The following is a 16,164-nucleotide window of genomic DNA, read 5'->3' as shown; positions in this document are numbered from 1 at the left end:
ATTCCCGAAATGAATTGCTTTATCTCAAAGATAACGAAATATAACAATGTTACGTTAGAATAACAAAAGAAAGAATCTATTGTTGGGGAATGCAACCGTTAAGAAAGCAGGTCGAGAGATGTTAAACGTGCCAAAAAATTTGTAATTTGTTGCTTCATTTGATACGGTGACACCTGTTACAGTTGAACAGTATCTATTTTCACTTTTAACAAAGTTACACAGAATTTTTTTTATAAATATACAAATATATGTATGTTATGTTTTATTTTAGTCTAAATTAGTAAAACTTAGACATTAGCAACTTAAATAAAAATATAGCTGTAGTAAGATCAGCTTGATCTGTATGACAATCCACCCATGATATAGACTAATCGACTCTACACTGGTACTACACCAGTATTAGTTTATATTTCAGATTATAGGTATTACTTGATTATAGCAGACAATAGTTCGTAAACTATTTCTATACCTCTACGTGATAAGGGTTTGGCATTAAAAATTAATATAACCCTTCATTTTCCCCTCTACTACCTATTATATTATATATTAGTACACTGCTATCTTTAATGGTAAAATAACATGCCCAGTAGGCTAGTATAAATAAGAATTATATAAATTGAAGATGTTTTATAATGTATAGGTTTATTTGGAGCAGTATTTGAATATTTTAAGTAACATGTTTTTTCGAAATAAACACTAATCTAATCAAGATTAGTGTTTATTTCGTAGTTCAGCATAAAATATAACCTAACATCAAGACCAGATTACATAATAGATTCAGATATGGCTGTAGCCTACTTTCCCTTGTCGTTATTAGTTATCATTCATATTTTATCTTTTTACAATAGGTCTAATATAGTCTGTGTCTTTAATAATTCAAATTAAACGTTCATAAATTCAAGAACCTTCTAAACTCTAGGCAAGATGGCGGCGCGACAGTGACGTTTCAAATACAATATTTTCAACTATGGATTTTATGAAAAATTTATGAATATTTACAAGTTATTTTAATCTATAACGCTTTAAAGTCATGTTTTATACAGATTATTCTCAATAACACTTTATTTTTATATTGCCAAATAGCCCAAAGCGTAACAAATACGTCAGGTGAATTATTGTTTGGTGACAAAGCTAACAATGCATTGTTAAATTCCACGACTAACGAAAAGCAGTAAGATTGAAGGAGTTATACTTAGTGGTAAACCACGAAGTTGGAAGAAATAATATATGACGTTTTATGCTCATACTTTGTGCTATAAAAGTTTATGGACCTCGGCGGCTCGTTCAATTGAATTCCGTGAAAAATTTACTTTACACCTTTACTTTATTAAAGGTTGTTTAAATTTGAATTGTTTTCGTTGTTATAAATGTTCGTATTAGATTTTTGTGGCTTTGTCTGAGTAGAAAAATGATACATTGTAGAGATTTATAATTAGATGATTATTATTATTAATTATTAGTTGGTGGTGTTGGTCTTGGTTCTTATTCGTTAAATTGAAAAGTCCTTAAATATTTTGTCAAATATGGCATTTTGAAAATAAATGATCAATTTCACGACCGTTATAAGGAAGGACCGTTAAGGAATATATCGGAAACCAGTGCTAGAATTTTATTTTGAAGTTTTTATATATAATTACTACCATTACCATACTGCCACATTAGTATACATTATTATTGTTGTTAACAATTTAAAAAAAATGTTATCAAAAGTATATAAATATTAACTTTATTATTACGAGCTGGGAACCCTGACACTGGTATTTGTACTTAAAATGTTTTCGAAATCTTACACATTGTAATGCATATACTCATAATGAATAAAATCATTGTTTTGGTATGGAAATATTATTGAAAAAGGTGTGGTAAATCCGTTATATTCGTAAAAAAGTTATTATTAACCAACGCTTACATGGAAATAGTACTTATTTGCCTAACAATAGGTCCCTATAAATGCATATTAATTTAAAAATAATACGTGATCTGATGCCATTCACCCACACAAGACGTGATATTTTCTATCACTTTCTTATATTGTCAATGTAATCGGTAGCTCAAGATTGACATGACAATCGTGTACTAACCGATGCCGTGTTAAAAATAATAATGGGTTACAATGTTACATTGTTTCAAGTTATATTAGAAAAACTTAATTATTAATTCATTATAACAAAATTATAAAATGTTAGGACATTAAGAAAAACATTACATTACAACATTAATGTGTAAAAGCTATGTTAACAAAAGACAATAAAATGTTAGGACAGTTTTATAATTTAAATGTCCGATTTTCGTGAATATAAAAAACAATATTGGAGCAGTGTTGGCCTAGTGGCTTCAGCGTGCGACTCTCATCTTCGAGGTAGTAGGTTCGATCCCCGGCTGTGCACTAATGGTCTTTCTATGTGCACATTTAACATTCGCTCGAACGGTGAAGAAATAACATCGTCAGGAAACCGGCTTGTCTTAGGCCTGCAAAGTCAACGGCGTGTGTATAGGTACAGGCTAATCACCTACATGCCTTGTGACAAATGATCATGAAACAGATACAGAAATATGAGGCCCAGAGCGCCACAGATTAGATTAGTATTAAGTTTATGAAATATCTTAATCTCTTCGGAGTGTTTATTTAGTACAGAAATTGTCTCATGCATTTATTCATCCATCAATCAATATTGTCACACCCGGGTTCTACTAAAGCATTTTTAGAAATAATAAATATTACGCCATCAGTTTTTTCAAAAATTTCTCAAGTAGAAAATTATTTACGTGAATTTAAATGACGTCATTTATAACTTTTTGTAAAATTAAATTGAACAATGAAATAATCTTACCTAAATAGTTAATGACATAATACAATAGCTATTTAAGGTTAAATATTAATTACTTTAGATAAGAAATTACAATTCGAGGCAAGAAAGAAATCGACGTTACTCATACCAACGTTACGAGCAATACGTTTTGACATATTAATTGAATTCATCGTATACTTAAGAAGTTTTTTGTCCACAGCTCAGCGAAGAAGTTCAACGGAAACAAAGTGAATACCAAAAGTGTCTTGAATCATACAAACAGATGCGCGCTAAGTTTGAAGAGAATTATCTTAAATGTAAGTACTTACATTGAATTTTTATAATATTTTACGTAGGCAAATCCTTTTCAATCCTGGCGTTCAACAACACAGCGTTTTTAAGGCTCTTTCTGCGCACTAGCTCTTTGCGAAACCAGCTGCCATTAGAGGTATTTCCAATCATATTATTCCCTAAAATGTCGGCAACACACTCGCTAACCCCCGGCGTTGCAGGTGTCATGTGCGGCCCTGCACTTTATTCCAAGTGATCCACCCGACTGCTCGTTTGCCTTCTGGCTTTTTTTTTAGCATTAGTAGAGAGTGATGTGGTGGATTCAATGGTCGTGGGTTGTGCACCAATAGATATGTATCTTAGGCCATCATAAACTGGAATGCTTTTTTGGGGGGTACCCTCCTTTTTATAAAAACTAAATTAAGTCTAATTGCACTCAACATAAGTACTCCTTTGTCTCTAAATTGAAAAATTGCGTTTAAGCTGTGAAGAAAAGACTACTTTAGTTAAAACGGTGAAATTAGATTATTTTTTTAATGAAAAAGGGTAACTTCCGAACTTCTGACGTTTTTTAATTCAATTCAATTGCTAATAATAAAGGGTGTCACATAAGTACAGATATGAATAGGTTTAAGGTTACAATAGTAATTACAGCCTAACCTAGATCCCTACTATCAGCAGTGGGTGTGGGGCATCAAGCCTCACATTTTGTTAACTTGATTCGCTCATTAAGAAAAACACGGTCACTGTGACCATGCACGCTGAAAAGCACGCGAAACGTCGAAAAAAACTTATGAAAATAATTATTAGTTTTTAATAATAATACATAGGCTTCAATCCGTTCAAAAAGTGTTTTTCTTAATGTGTAAAAGCTATGTTAACAAAAGACTTGATTCACTCATGTTTAAGAGACGTTTAATTTTACCGCCTAACCTGGATAATTCACTGAATTTTCCATTGATCAATTTAACAGTTTAAACATAGTGCATCCTACGCAGTTTCGATTGAAACTATGAACTCTGTAAATGTTTACGTCTATAAACTAGACAACGTTTGGTTGGCTGAAATATGATATCTGCGTGCTATTCAGTTTAGACTAAACTTTATAAAGCGTAGTTTTTAATGACACGATCGTCATAAAATTTATATTATCATTACGAATCATTTTATTAAACCCTGTTAGATACGTGGATGTTGTTCTGAGACTTACAAGTAGGGACATATTGTGCAAAAGTCGTCTAGGTAATAAAAGGATCTGACGTGACTAAATTACGAACTAAATATACATATTCTAACAAACCCATATAACAAAAAGTACTTTCTGTCTTCGTAGACATTAAGAACTTTTTATTAAAATAAAATAATTCTTTATTTTATTTCAAATTATTTCTAAACATTATGAAATAAGTTAACCTGGAACCATGCGTGGGCGTGATACAGGACGGTTTAGTTTTCAAATTAGTAATAATATACGCCTTTTATTTCGAAAATTATCGATTAAATGCGCTCAACATTAATCTACAAAACATACTGCAAATTGAATTTTCTTGTCCATGTTTTAATACCAGCATCTTTTCGAGATTACTCTGTATTTAGCAGAGGCGGTCATTACATTAACTCGTGATAGCAGCCACCTACCAATTTTACGGCGCCATTTTGCAATGCCAGCTATGTACACTTGTACTATCTCAATGCAAATATTTCTTGTAAGGCTAATGTATTGATTTATTGGGATCATTTTAATACGCATATGTTGCATATAAATAGCGAACAATTGGTACTCAGAGTTCGATTAAGGCTTACTTAATACAGATTTATATAATTTCCTAGATTGAAACGTTGTTGGTATAAGTTAATCTACTGTTATATATATTATAATGAATCTGTAGTGGAATTTATAGGTTAATATGATGAAATAATTCCTTCTAAAATGTTGTTGTAATATTGTATTTCTTTGTTATATATATCATATGTCCAGTGGGTGCTAGTCTTCTTGGCGAGGATTTCATTCACCGTAAATAATAATTCAGGCCACTAAGCTTATACTGCTCTCAGTATTCAGTATTATTATTGATATTCTGGTAAAGCTAAATCTAAATTCAAGTTAAGTCTGTTGCGCCTAGGTATCTTCTCGAATACGCGGCGTGGACAAACAGAAATTCAACCATAAATATTATCTCTCTCGAACTGATAACGCTGGTAATTTCCAGGTCCAACAAGTAGAGGAGGTCGCAAATTGGACGAAACCCGGGATAAATACGGCAAAGCGTGTCGAAGGCTTCACAGAGCACACAATGAGTATGTATTATTGTTGGCTGAGGCTACAGAATGCGAGAGAGCGCTGCGCACCGCGGCCCTTCCTGCCATATTGGACCAGCAGAGGCGGCAAGGAGAAGCCACTGCTTCGTCTTGGTAAGAAATACATGAAATAGTAATTAGTAATAAACATACCTATATCTTTTTTTCTCCCAACTCATTCGATATATTATTTTGTAATTGAAATTTAGTTTTTTTTATTAAATTATAACTAAAGATGATTATGTAAACAGTATTTCTACGAATAATCGTATAATTTGAACTCTTGTTTTCAGGAAGGGAATCCTATTAGAAGTTGTCCAGAGGTCTGATTTCAGTACGGACAAGTTCAAGGAAATTCAGGGTAAAACAGAAACCACAGTTCAAAACCTAAAGCCACAGGAAGAATACAAAGACTTTATGGAAAAATACAAGTACGTATTTTTTACCTTATTTTTAAAAGCTCGTGTTAATTGTTTCTTTTCTGAAAACATTTTTAGGAGTGTTTAAAATGAATGTCCTTTGGTCTTTAAAAACCATAGTTGAAACAATGGCCTAGTCTGTTTTTTGCGTTTAATTAATTAATTTATTTCGTAATGCTACAGCTAACTTAAATTATTATATACAACAAAAATCAATTATACTAAAGATATAGCCAAAGATGGAATATATAGTATATGTAACATAAAGGTTCAAACATTTACGAAAGGTAAAAATCAATAAAAAATATTAAATAAATATACAGTCAAAATCCGTTATAACGACATCGATGGGACTACTCTTATTTGGGCGTAAAAACCGATGATGTTGTTATTAAGTACCTAATACAAACCGGTATGTTGTTCTAAACGATGTTGTTGTATACGGTTTTGAGCTGTTGATGGTGTGTAAGTTAGTGTACGTACGTGTGGGTGTGTATGTGGGGTGTGCTCATGGGTAAGGTGATTTAGTGCTATGGATATTCTTAACACTCCTTTTAAACATATTCCGCGAGCTTTAATTACTTTTTCTAACAAAATAGTAGTAAGTAAGAATTTTAACTATATAGGATTTTTTCTCCTATTGTTTTGGGGGCTGTCCATTAATCACATGATGTTTTTTTAACATGTTTACACCGTCTCTATCCATTGTGATACGTGGTGAGGTTTAAGACTAAACTCACCAAAATTCATTTGTAATTTTAAGTACCTAATAAAAATCTTTAAAAAAAATTATATAATTTTTAAGTACCGGTAAGTGTTTTTGTAAGTATTTTAAATATTAAATGTATACTGTCCTCCGACCACGGATTAGCAAGATTTTCTTTAACAATTACAATTGGATACGCATCTTGCAATTCAGTTGTTGGCACTGTGCTTTGTTGAAGATCAGCGTCGGTTTCATCAAGTCACTCGGCGTCATCATTTTCGCACAATACACAGAGAATTTCTCTCGATCTGCCGATCGATCGTTGTTCTGAGCCCCTTTTCGGTTTAGAAATCACGGGTTTGACCATAAAATAAGTCTTAAGTAATATCTTACTATAACTCCTCCTTGTGATATATCGTGATTTTTGCCCCCCCCCCTTTGAACCTCACGTGATTAATGGACAGCCCTTAAGAATGTGACTTAAAAAACTGTCAGTGCTTTATTTAGCATTTTTTTATTTAAATGAATATAGTATTGTTGGTCATGCACGGATTTATGTATTACAATAATTAACATTTGTTCCAGGTCACCGTCTTTATCGTCAGTTACATTTACCTTCGACGAGAGTCTGGTAGAAGACACAAGTGGGAAGCTTCAACCAAACCAGTTGACAGTTGACAATTTGACAGTAGAATGGTTGAAGGAGAAATTGACAGAACTGGAAAACGTGCTTCTAGATAATAGGGAGAAGCAGACTGCGATTCAAGGGCCAGAGATTATTGGGAACGGTGTTTGTAAGAACAATAATACTGGCATGTCTAATGGAGTTAATGGAATTGATAGGTAAAAAATATTTAAAAACTTAATATATAATAATTCGATCTTAAACTTAGTTTTGCCAAACACCAAACTTATTTAAATCAATATCAAGATTTTAGAATATTGTTGCTATAATTTATATTTTATACGCACTCAGGTGGACTTTATAGCGTGTAGTGTATGGATTTAGAACTATTTGTATTTAACTAAACTAGTAGAATAAAAAAAAAAATATTTTTTTTTTCATATATTTAGTCACAATCCTGTCCTAACGGGCGACTCTTAATCAACCAAAATGAAACCCATAGAAAATTCAAACACTACAAAAATAACAAGAAATGAATTAGGAAAACAAGATAAATAATTACATAGTTAAAAATAATTAACAATTATAGGCACTAATTACAACAAAAGTTAAAGAATACTGCAATTTATTAGCGGAACAAACTTGATTAAAACTGATTTCTGCTCTACTCTTTGAAATGATATGATGGAATAGCTAAGCTTCGTGATTGTATTTGTTAGTATATAAATAAAATGGTTTTTAATATAGCAAATCCTAAACGATGGTAGTGTTACTTTATTATCTGTGCGTCACCTTTTCTTTATAACATGTATTAAAATTCCCAGGTATTCACCCCCACCAATACCAGTAACAACATCTGAACCAATAAAGCTCCTAGAACTCCGGATAGCGGAAAGAAAGTGCGCGAAACAAGCGGAGATGATTCGTTCAGCGCTCGCAGAATTGGGTTGTGAAGAGGCTCCGAGTGGCTGTCCTGATCTATCCGCTGAAACTGTAGGAGTTGATAGTTTGGATGGCAGCTCACCAGACCATCAGGTATGAATTTTCGGAATACGTTCAGGTTAAAATAGTGGTAGCTGAGAAATTATTTTGTCAAAATTCCTAAGAATTTATTGAGACGTCTTTCGAGTCGTTGCGGGAATGTATTCTTTGTAATCACACATGAAATAGATCTATCTGTTTATTGTATAATTATCATCAGGATCGAGCATCAATCGGCTCTAAAGCATCAATGGATGCGTTGCGGTTGCATCTGCATTCGATAATACCACCGAGACCGTTCTTCAAAATGTTTACGCGGCCATTCAGACGCAAGTCTGTGCCTTCCAGTCCAGCTTTACCTCCCAAAACATACAGAAGCAGTAGTGAGGGCCCATCAGACTCGGTAAAGCTGATACGCACGCTTCGAAAGAAGCGGGTCGTTCTGAAAAGACGTTTTCGCAAGCGTGATGTTTATGTGCGATGTAAAGAGAGTCTTAACAATAGAAGAAAGAGTCGTGTGTGTAAATGTCGTAGTCGTTTGGTGAGTGCCCGCCGGTTGTACCCAACGCTTTTCGTTGGTTTTCTGGGAAATTTTGAGCTAGAATTTCTAGAGCTAGCGTTTCCTCTATGCGGTTTCCGGATCAATATCGTAATTCATACTGAAATGCCACTTGACTGCTCTTAGAGATTTAGTCGAAATTTAGTTATGCGTCGTGTGCAACCGGCATCATTGTCTAGACGCATGGCATGAACGCATGGGCACCGTCTCCCACGTTGCGAAAGACCACGTTAATTATAGCCATACCTCACGCGCAAACTTCGCACCGGAATAAGCTTTCAAATAAAATCAAAATAGCACCAGTACGCTGTGAAATTGAAAATCAAGGTGACGCGTGGAGACGTTCCAGAAATGATGTGTTTACGCGACGTCGCACGTTTTGCGTTAATTTTTTTATTTCAAAATATAAAATATGTTTAGCGGTGTTTAATGGTGGTTTAATGGATCCGTTCGCGATGTATATAATTAATGGTGATCCGCCACCAGTGTTGATACCGCGAAGGAAAAAGTATTTGAAGCAATTACAATTGGATCTCCAGAAGGAAATCGTATGTCGATGTTTGCTGTAGCTTTCTCAATAATGTGTGTGCATGACTAATGAAGTGTTGTGGCGTGTTTATTAACTGACTTTGGTTCTATTATTCAAAAGAGTTAAGTCTCTATGAAAACGGATTGCAATTATTTCAATATTACAAAGTATGATAAGCCTAATTTGCATTTGAAAACCAACGCACAAGCCCACGCACGCTGTAGCACTTGAACTCTGACTTATCGATGTTCCATGCTTTCAGGTGAGCGCGAGCGAGACTGAACGCTCGCTGGTAGACCAGGAATGGTTCCATGGAGTGTTGCCTAGAGAGGAAGTCGTGCGGTTGTTGAGAAATGATGGGGATTATCTAGTACGAGAAACCACGCGAAATCACGCGCGACAACTTGTATTATCCGTTTGTTGGGGACAACATAAGCATTTTATCGTACAGACAACACCAGAGGTAAGGATTTATATAAAAACTAATTATCTGTATCATATCTTATATACCATAGACTATTCAAGTTTCTGTAGGGGTTTCAATATTAAAATAGTTCCAATTTTAAGCAAGGACAAATCTCTGTAACTTGTGGTTAACCATTCTAGGAATGTTGTGTTATTATGCTATGTATGATATGGTATTAAATTAAAAGAATTATTGATAATGTTATGTTTTAAATATAAATAGTGTTGGTGGTGGTAATAGCACATAATGTCTAAGTTTTATTAGCTCACACAAAAGTCTTAGTAATTGCTACATAAAAGCGTCATCATTGTAATAACTCGTAGGACGAGTAAGATGTCTTTTAATTTATGATTGCTGAGTCTAAACATGGAGATAATATGTAGATAATTTAATAATTCGCATTTTGTAGCCATTACGGAAGTATTATTTAATCTTTTTATATTGGTAAGACACACGTTTCTACATTTTCATTGGACATTGAGGCAGACTACTTCTCTTTTCTTTCCACCACCGAAGGCAGTGCCTCGGACCACCACTATTTCTGAACCAATATGACTTAGGGACCTTCAATAAAACAGCGTACCAATTCTTAAAGATCTATGTTCAATATTGTGCCTAACGGATTATTACGGGACTTAAAACATATTAACTGTTTCTTATTGTAATCATTTAAATTTGTATATTTTCAGGGTCACTATAGATTTGAAGGCGCCGCGTTTCCATCAGTAGCGGAGCTGATAGCGTGGCAGCGGGCGAGTGGAGTACCAGTAACAGCACGATCCGGAGCTCTGCTACGAAGAGCTGTGCCCCGGGAGACCTGGGAACTCAATAATGACCATGTGCAGTTACTGGATAAGATTGGACGGGTAAGTTCAATATAGAAATCAAACTATAGATCTTTTGGTAACTAACCAAATGCGTGAGAAACAGTTGAGTTTAATTGAAAAACGTGTTCAATGTATTCTAATTAAAAATCCTTCCAAGAGATGTAGTAATCAGCCACCTTTTTATTCGACTACATTAGTAATCAAAACAATTAAATATACATAATTTACAATTTTCTTAACCTAAATAGTAATTATAAAAATAATTAAAACTTAAAACAAATTTAAAAGTTTGGTCCCTGTGTGTGTACCTTTAACGCTGGCAACATTTCTTCGCTGTATTGCGATACTTATTCGTTGTGCGAGAAAAGCACCAGCTCTAGGGTACTATCTACCAAGCGCCAACTCAAATCTTTAATTAGTGCATGTGCTTTTGAAGCCCATGGCCCAAGAGTTTCTACTCCAAAGAGAACAAAATCGAAGTTGGAGGAAATAAATCGATGTAGTTATATGCAGACATTGCTTGGTTCACATATGGTGTCAGCAATCTTTTATAGAATTAGAATAGAAATCCAGTATCATTGCAAAAATATAAACCCAGTACGAATATTGGATACATTAATTTTTTTGCTCATAAATCTTATATTTTAAGATTTCGTATCACAGTGTTTGCGGAAGCACTCGTCCAAATACACAGATTTTAATGAGACTGTATATTTGGTGATGACTGATGAGAATAGCGTGTTTCATACTGCCATAAGCGCAACCCAACCTTTTTTGGCCATGTGCCACCATAGCCTTTCTAAAATTTCTATGCCCCACCCTATGATACATACATAATTTTTAATATAAACAATTTCAAATTTTAATATAGAAAACGAAACACAGTAAGTAAATTTTCAAAACATACAATTTAGCACTGATATATAAATTCCAAATAATTTTAATTAATTTTCAAATAGCGGGGCTTTACTATCAAATTGCCCCCCTATGGGGTAATAGTCCCCACATTGGGGACCATTGCATTAGGGTCTTCTTATGTAGTTTATTTTATTGTCAAATAGTTTCTGTTGAAAGTCCAATTATTGAGTTCTACCCTCGAATTAACGTGAGCAAAACAACACGGTACAGCTAGTCTGTTCTTTAAGGGTAACTTTGGGGACGTGCACAAAGGGCGTCTCATAACTACCGGGCAAGAAGTAGCTGTGAAGACCTGTAGAGTTGCCTTACCAGAGGAACAGAAGCGAACTTTTCTGCAAGAAGGACGCATCCTCAAGCAATACCAACATCCCAACATTGTACGGCTTATTGGGATCGCGGTTCAGAAACAGCCTATTATGATCGTTATGGAGCTTGTATCAGGTGAATATGAAGAAAATATTTTTATGTGCCCTTGGAAGATATTCTTGATATTTTTTTTTAATAAACACGTTTTTGACTGATCTACAAAATCGGCATCTAAAAAGTCAGCGTGGTGACGTGGCCATCACTCTCTAAACGTCAAGATCGCTTTTTGAGGAGTTTATATAGAATCTGTTTTACTTATATAAAAAAATAACCCAACTTAGTTATTTACTAGTTTTTTGGAGTTTTCATAACAATTTTTTTTTTCTAGTCTATTATATGACCAAGATTATATTGAGTTATGAAAAGCCGATGAACATATGTCATTTACTTTTTTTCAATTTCAGGTGGATCCCTCCTAACCTTCCTCCGAACCAGGGCCCAGAACCTAAACTCCAGGTCTCTTTTGGCCATGTGCCGTGACGCGGCAGCTGGAATGAGATATTTGGAGTCCAAAAGCTGTATCCATCGTGACCTGGCTGCCAGAAATTGTTTGATTGCTGATGACAATAGCGTTAAGATATCCGACTTCGGGATGTCCAGGGAGGAAGAGGAATACATCGTGTCTGGTGGGATGAAGCAAATACCTATTAAGTGGACCGCGCCCGAGGCTTTGAATTTCGGTAATCATTTTTATATGGCTTTTTACTTCTCGACTTTGTTTACTTTAAAGCTGAAGACTGCGGGTTCAGCTAGATATTTCTTGTTGTGGAAACTTTATTTCGCAAGGAGTTATGCCACAGTATGACTAATTCAACAGTTAAAACTGCGGGTTACATGTAATGTTATAAGTATATACCCATAATTGTTCTTACATTTCACACACACACAATAAAATATACTCAAAGAAGAAAAAAACAAGCATACATTTCTGATTGTATATTATTAAAATTTATACATATTTATGTTAATTGTTATAGCAAAAACTGCCCACTTCAGTTTTGATGTAAGAAAAAAAATATTGCGAAATAAAAACAAATAAACGTCTACTATTTAAAGACCAGATTCATAGTCTCCAAACCAAAGAATGACACAAACTCAAACTATCTTTATTCATATAGTTAAATAAGTACACTTATGAACGTCAAAAAGAATTTAAATTAATTGTAAATTTACATTTACTACCAGTTCGCAAGTCAAGGGCGTAGAGCGGGCAAGAAACTTTCCGCCACTCTTTTAAATCGCCAAGTATTGAGTCATACAAATTATTTGAATTAGAGCAAATCAATCCCAAGGATTAGTATTAAGTGTTGATATGACTCGTAGAAATACATCGGATTTAGGCATATTGCAAGTTATTTTAATACAAAGATGTTCTTAACAACATTTACATAATTCGGTGCTTCGATAATTTAATATGTAAACGACTCTTACATTATTTCCGCATTTACATAACTGCTTAATTGTTATGTTAATTGTGACATAAATTTCGTGAGAATTTGAACTAAGGAAATATTTGCGCTCATGCTGACCTACTGAAACGCATTTGGTTATACTTGACTATGTCTTTGGCATAGACAATTACAAGCTTATAGTCCGTGAGGTAGGCCGTTGTTTAAAAAAAATTGGATGACTAATTCAGCTGACATCTCCGCGGTAGAGCCCGTGGGCGTTTGGGAGATTGTAAAAATTAAAGCTGAAATTTTTTCATGAATCATGAAGCTGGAAAAAATAGTCAGTTGCATCGTTGATGGTCATATGTAAACTTTTATGAAAAATATGTGAAGTAAACTTTTAGTATGCCGGATGATATTTTACAAGGCGATTGTTTAAATAATTTATTATGTCTGGGCCTCAGATTTCCGTATATGTTTCATGATCATTTGTCAATCTAATAGACATGTAGGTGATCAGCCTCCTGTGCCTGACACACGCCGTTGACTTATGCGCTAACTGGTTCTATGCGCTAACTCCTCGCGATATTTTTCTCTTACGTTTGTGCGAATGTTAAATGCGCACATAGAAAGAAAGTGTACAGCAAGGGATCGAACCTACGACCTTGGGTATGAGTCGCACACTGAAGCCACTAGCAAATTGCATTTGTAAATGCATTAATTTTACTTTGAAATCACTTTATCATGTATGTGTGTAGTTCCGTAATTCATTTTAATGCAAAGAAGGTCGCACAGATACCTAGGAATTACTGGATGATGATAAATGTACGTACAACGTATCTAGTAGGTACGAGTCGTAAGCGGAAACTGAGTGGACCAATATTAATTTATTTAAATGTAAAGTGTCTGATATAAAAGGCTTTTATTATCATTATTATTATATGTGAAGGAGTGTAGTTTTGTTCATATAGGTCTCGTCACATTGACACTGCAACCTATTACCCTATATAGTTAATCTTTTTACTTTTATTTATAGATAATAAAGTGTGTTATATTATATTGTTATTTTTTATAGGTAAATACACATCACTATGCGATGTATGGAGTTATGGTGTACTAATTTGGGAGATATTCTCAAAAGGCGACACTCCATACGCTGGGATGAGTAACTCCAGAGCGCGGGAGAAAATTGATCAAGGTATTTACTTTAATATGTAGAACATTAATGACTAATAAAAAAATGCTTTTTTTGTATTATTGAATTTTGTTTATTATTTAACTACTACTATTCCAATTTAACACTGTAATTTGACGAGTCAGTAAGTTATACGTGCGTAATTCAGTAAGTTAGAGGGAGGCATAGTTCAATTATTTCAATGTCATGTCAATGAAAATCATGTAATTTTACGACGTTTTTAATATTCAAAATAGCAATTGTACAGTACATTAATTATATATATATATATAATTGATAAACCTAATGTTCTAATTGATTTAATTTTATATATTTAGCTCGTCGCCAGTGGTAGTCTAGTGAAGTCTATGACTTTAGAGCGTATAAATCTAGTCCTTATCGTTAAGATCTATATCCCAACATATTATATTGTATAATTGTAATGCTATATATATATTCTCTTAGGCTACCGTATGCCCGCCCCGGAAAGCTGTCCTGAAGAAGTCTACGCTCTGATGCTGCGATGCTGGGAATACGAGCCCGAAAAACGACCACACTTCAACCAGATATACACAAATATTGATAACATTTATAACAGATAATTATTATTCAATATTTCTATTTTTATAATTCATTGATATTTTTATTCATACAATGTGACAATGCTTATGTAAGAGAAAATAATTTTAATGTTTGATCTGCAATATTTCTATGAAATCATATATTTCTATAGCAATCGTTAATATTTGGTGAAATTGACGGATAAGTAGAAAATATTTACCTAATGAACGTAATTAATGTGGACAATAATTTTGAGTAAATTGGAATATTAAAAAATAATAATGAATCAATCATCCATACGTATTTTGAGAGCTTGTAATTATGTTAGGTATTACATACGATCAGTATTATTGTATGTGTGACCAAATATTGTATTATCGACAATTACGGACATGAATTTTGCAATAAACTTCTTAAATTTTAAATTAATATTGATCTCTTGATCCGTTTATTTTTTATCCAAAGGAACTTTTATCCTTATTTTTCTTAGTAGTACAATTATTTTACTTGTAAATAAATTTATTTGTAGTTTAAGTGGCAATGTTTGTCTTCCGTTATTTTGTTTAGTTTCAAAATTTTTGTGATATAGTGTTCGTGCTTCCATTATTTTGATAAATCGCGTTATTCTCATGCTAAGTGTAGATTCGTTTACTTAGTGAGATAACGTAGGTGACAATTATGTTTGTACATAGGTAAGTATTACGATATTATTTTACAATAAAGTGCCTGATTTTTGGAGTTTGTTCTTTTATTTACACATTTTTTATTCCAATTCAACACTGATTTTTGACGAGTCAGTTAGTTATACGTGCGTATTTCAGTAAGTTAGACGGAGGCATAGTTCAATTATTTAAATGTCATGTCAATGAAAATCAAGTAATTTCACGACGTTTTTAATATTCAAAATAGCAATTTTATTGGACGAAGTTATGTAATAATATTATCACTATTGCAGAAAAAATGGTCACCAAAGAAATTTACGTTCTAAGATCGATTTCAGTGAATTTAATGAAATTTTATTGTTTGACGTAGTATACAGTATATTTATATTGTGAATTTATTTATTATAACCGATATTTGGAATGCGGTGAATTCTGGCAATTTTTGATAAAACTTTTATAACCGATGTACACGGCCGCTGATATTGTTATTTTGATTACCAATTTATTTAAATTCAAAAATAAAAAATATCATCTTTATTGTCTCCCACTTATTGTTTGGCTGTGTACATCGATATTAAAAAATTAATATAGAAATTGTCAGA

At 33.4% G+C, this 16,164-nt stretch overlaps 1 protein-coding gene across 3 annotated transcripts in view; it reads left to right on the top strand.

The window, feature by feature from the left end:
- The window catches only part of LOC123708267 (tyrosine-protein kinase Fer), a 34,780-nt gene extending 19,142 nt beyond the window's left edge, over positions 1–15,638 (top strand). The window contains exons 3-14 of one of the 3 annotated variants that reach the window (XM_045658903.1): positions 3,010–3,106; positions 5,291–5,492; positions 5,672–5,809; positions 7,089–7,346; positions 7,953–8,163; positions 8,330–8,512; positions 9,460–9,660; positions 10,353–10,529; positions 11,636–11,849; positions 12,179–12,454; positions 14,241–14,363; positions 14,805–15,638. In XM_045658903.1, the coding sequence (XP_045514859.1) occupies positions 3,010–3,106; positions 5,291–5,492; positions 5,672–5,809; positions 7,089–7,346; positions 7,953–8,163; positions 8,330–8,512; positions 9,460–9,660; positions 10,353–10,529; positions 11,636–11,849; positions 12,179–12,454; positions 14,241–14,363; positions 14,805–14,941 (2,217 nt within the window). In that variant the 3' untranslated portion in view covers positions 14,942–15,638. The other 2 variants (XM_045658905.1, XM_045658906.1) reach the window with 2 other exon arrangements.
- The last annotated feature ends 526 nt before the right edge of the window (positions 15,639–16,164 follow it).

Source organism: Pieris brassicae, chromosome 4, assembly GCF_905147105.1.
Source record: "Pieris brassicae chromosome 4, ilPieBrab1.1, whole genome shotgun sequence".
Taxonomy (NCBI): domain Eukaryota; kingdom Metazoa; phylum Arthropoda; class Insecta; order Lepidoptera; family Pieridae; genus Pieris; species Pieris brassicae.
Note: the sequence above shows the minus strand (reverse complement) of the source record. Positions and strands in the feature narration are given on the sequence as shown.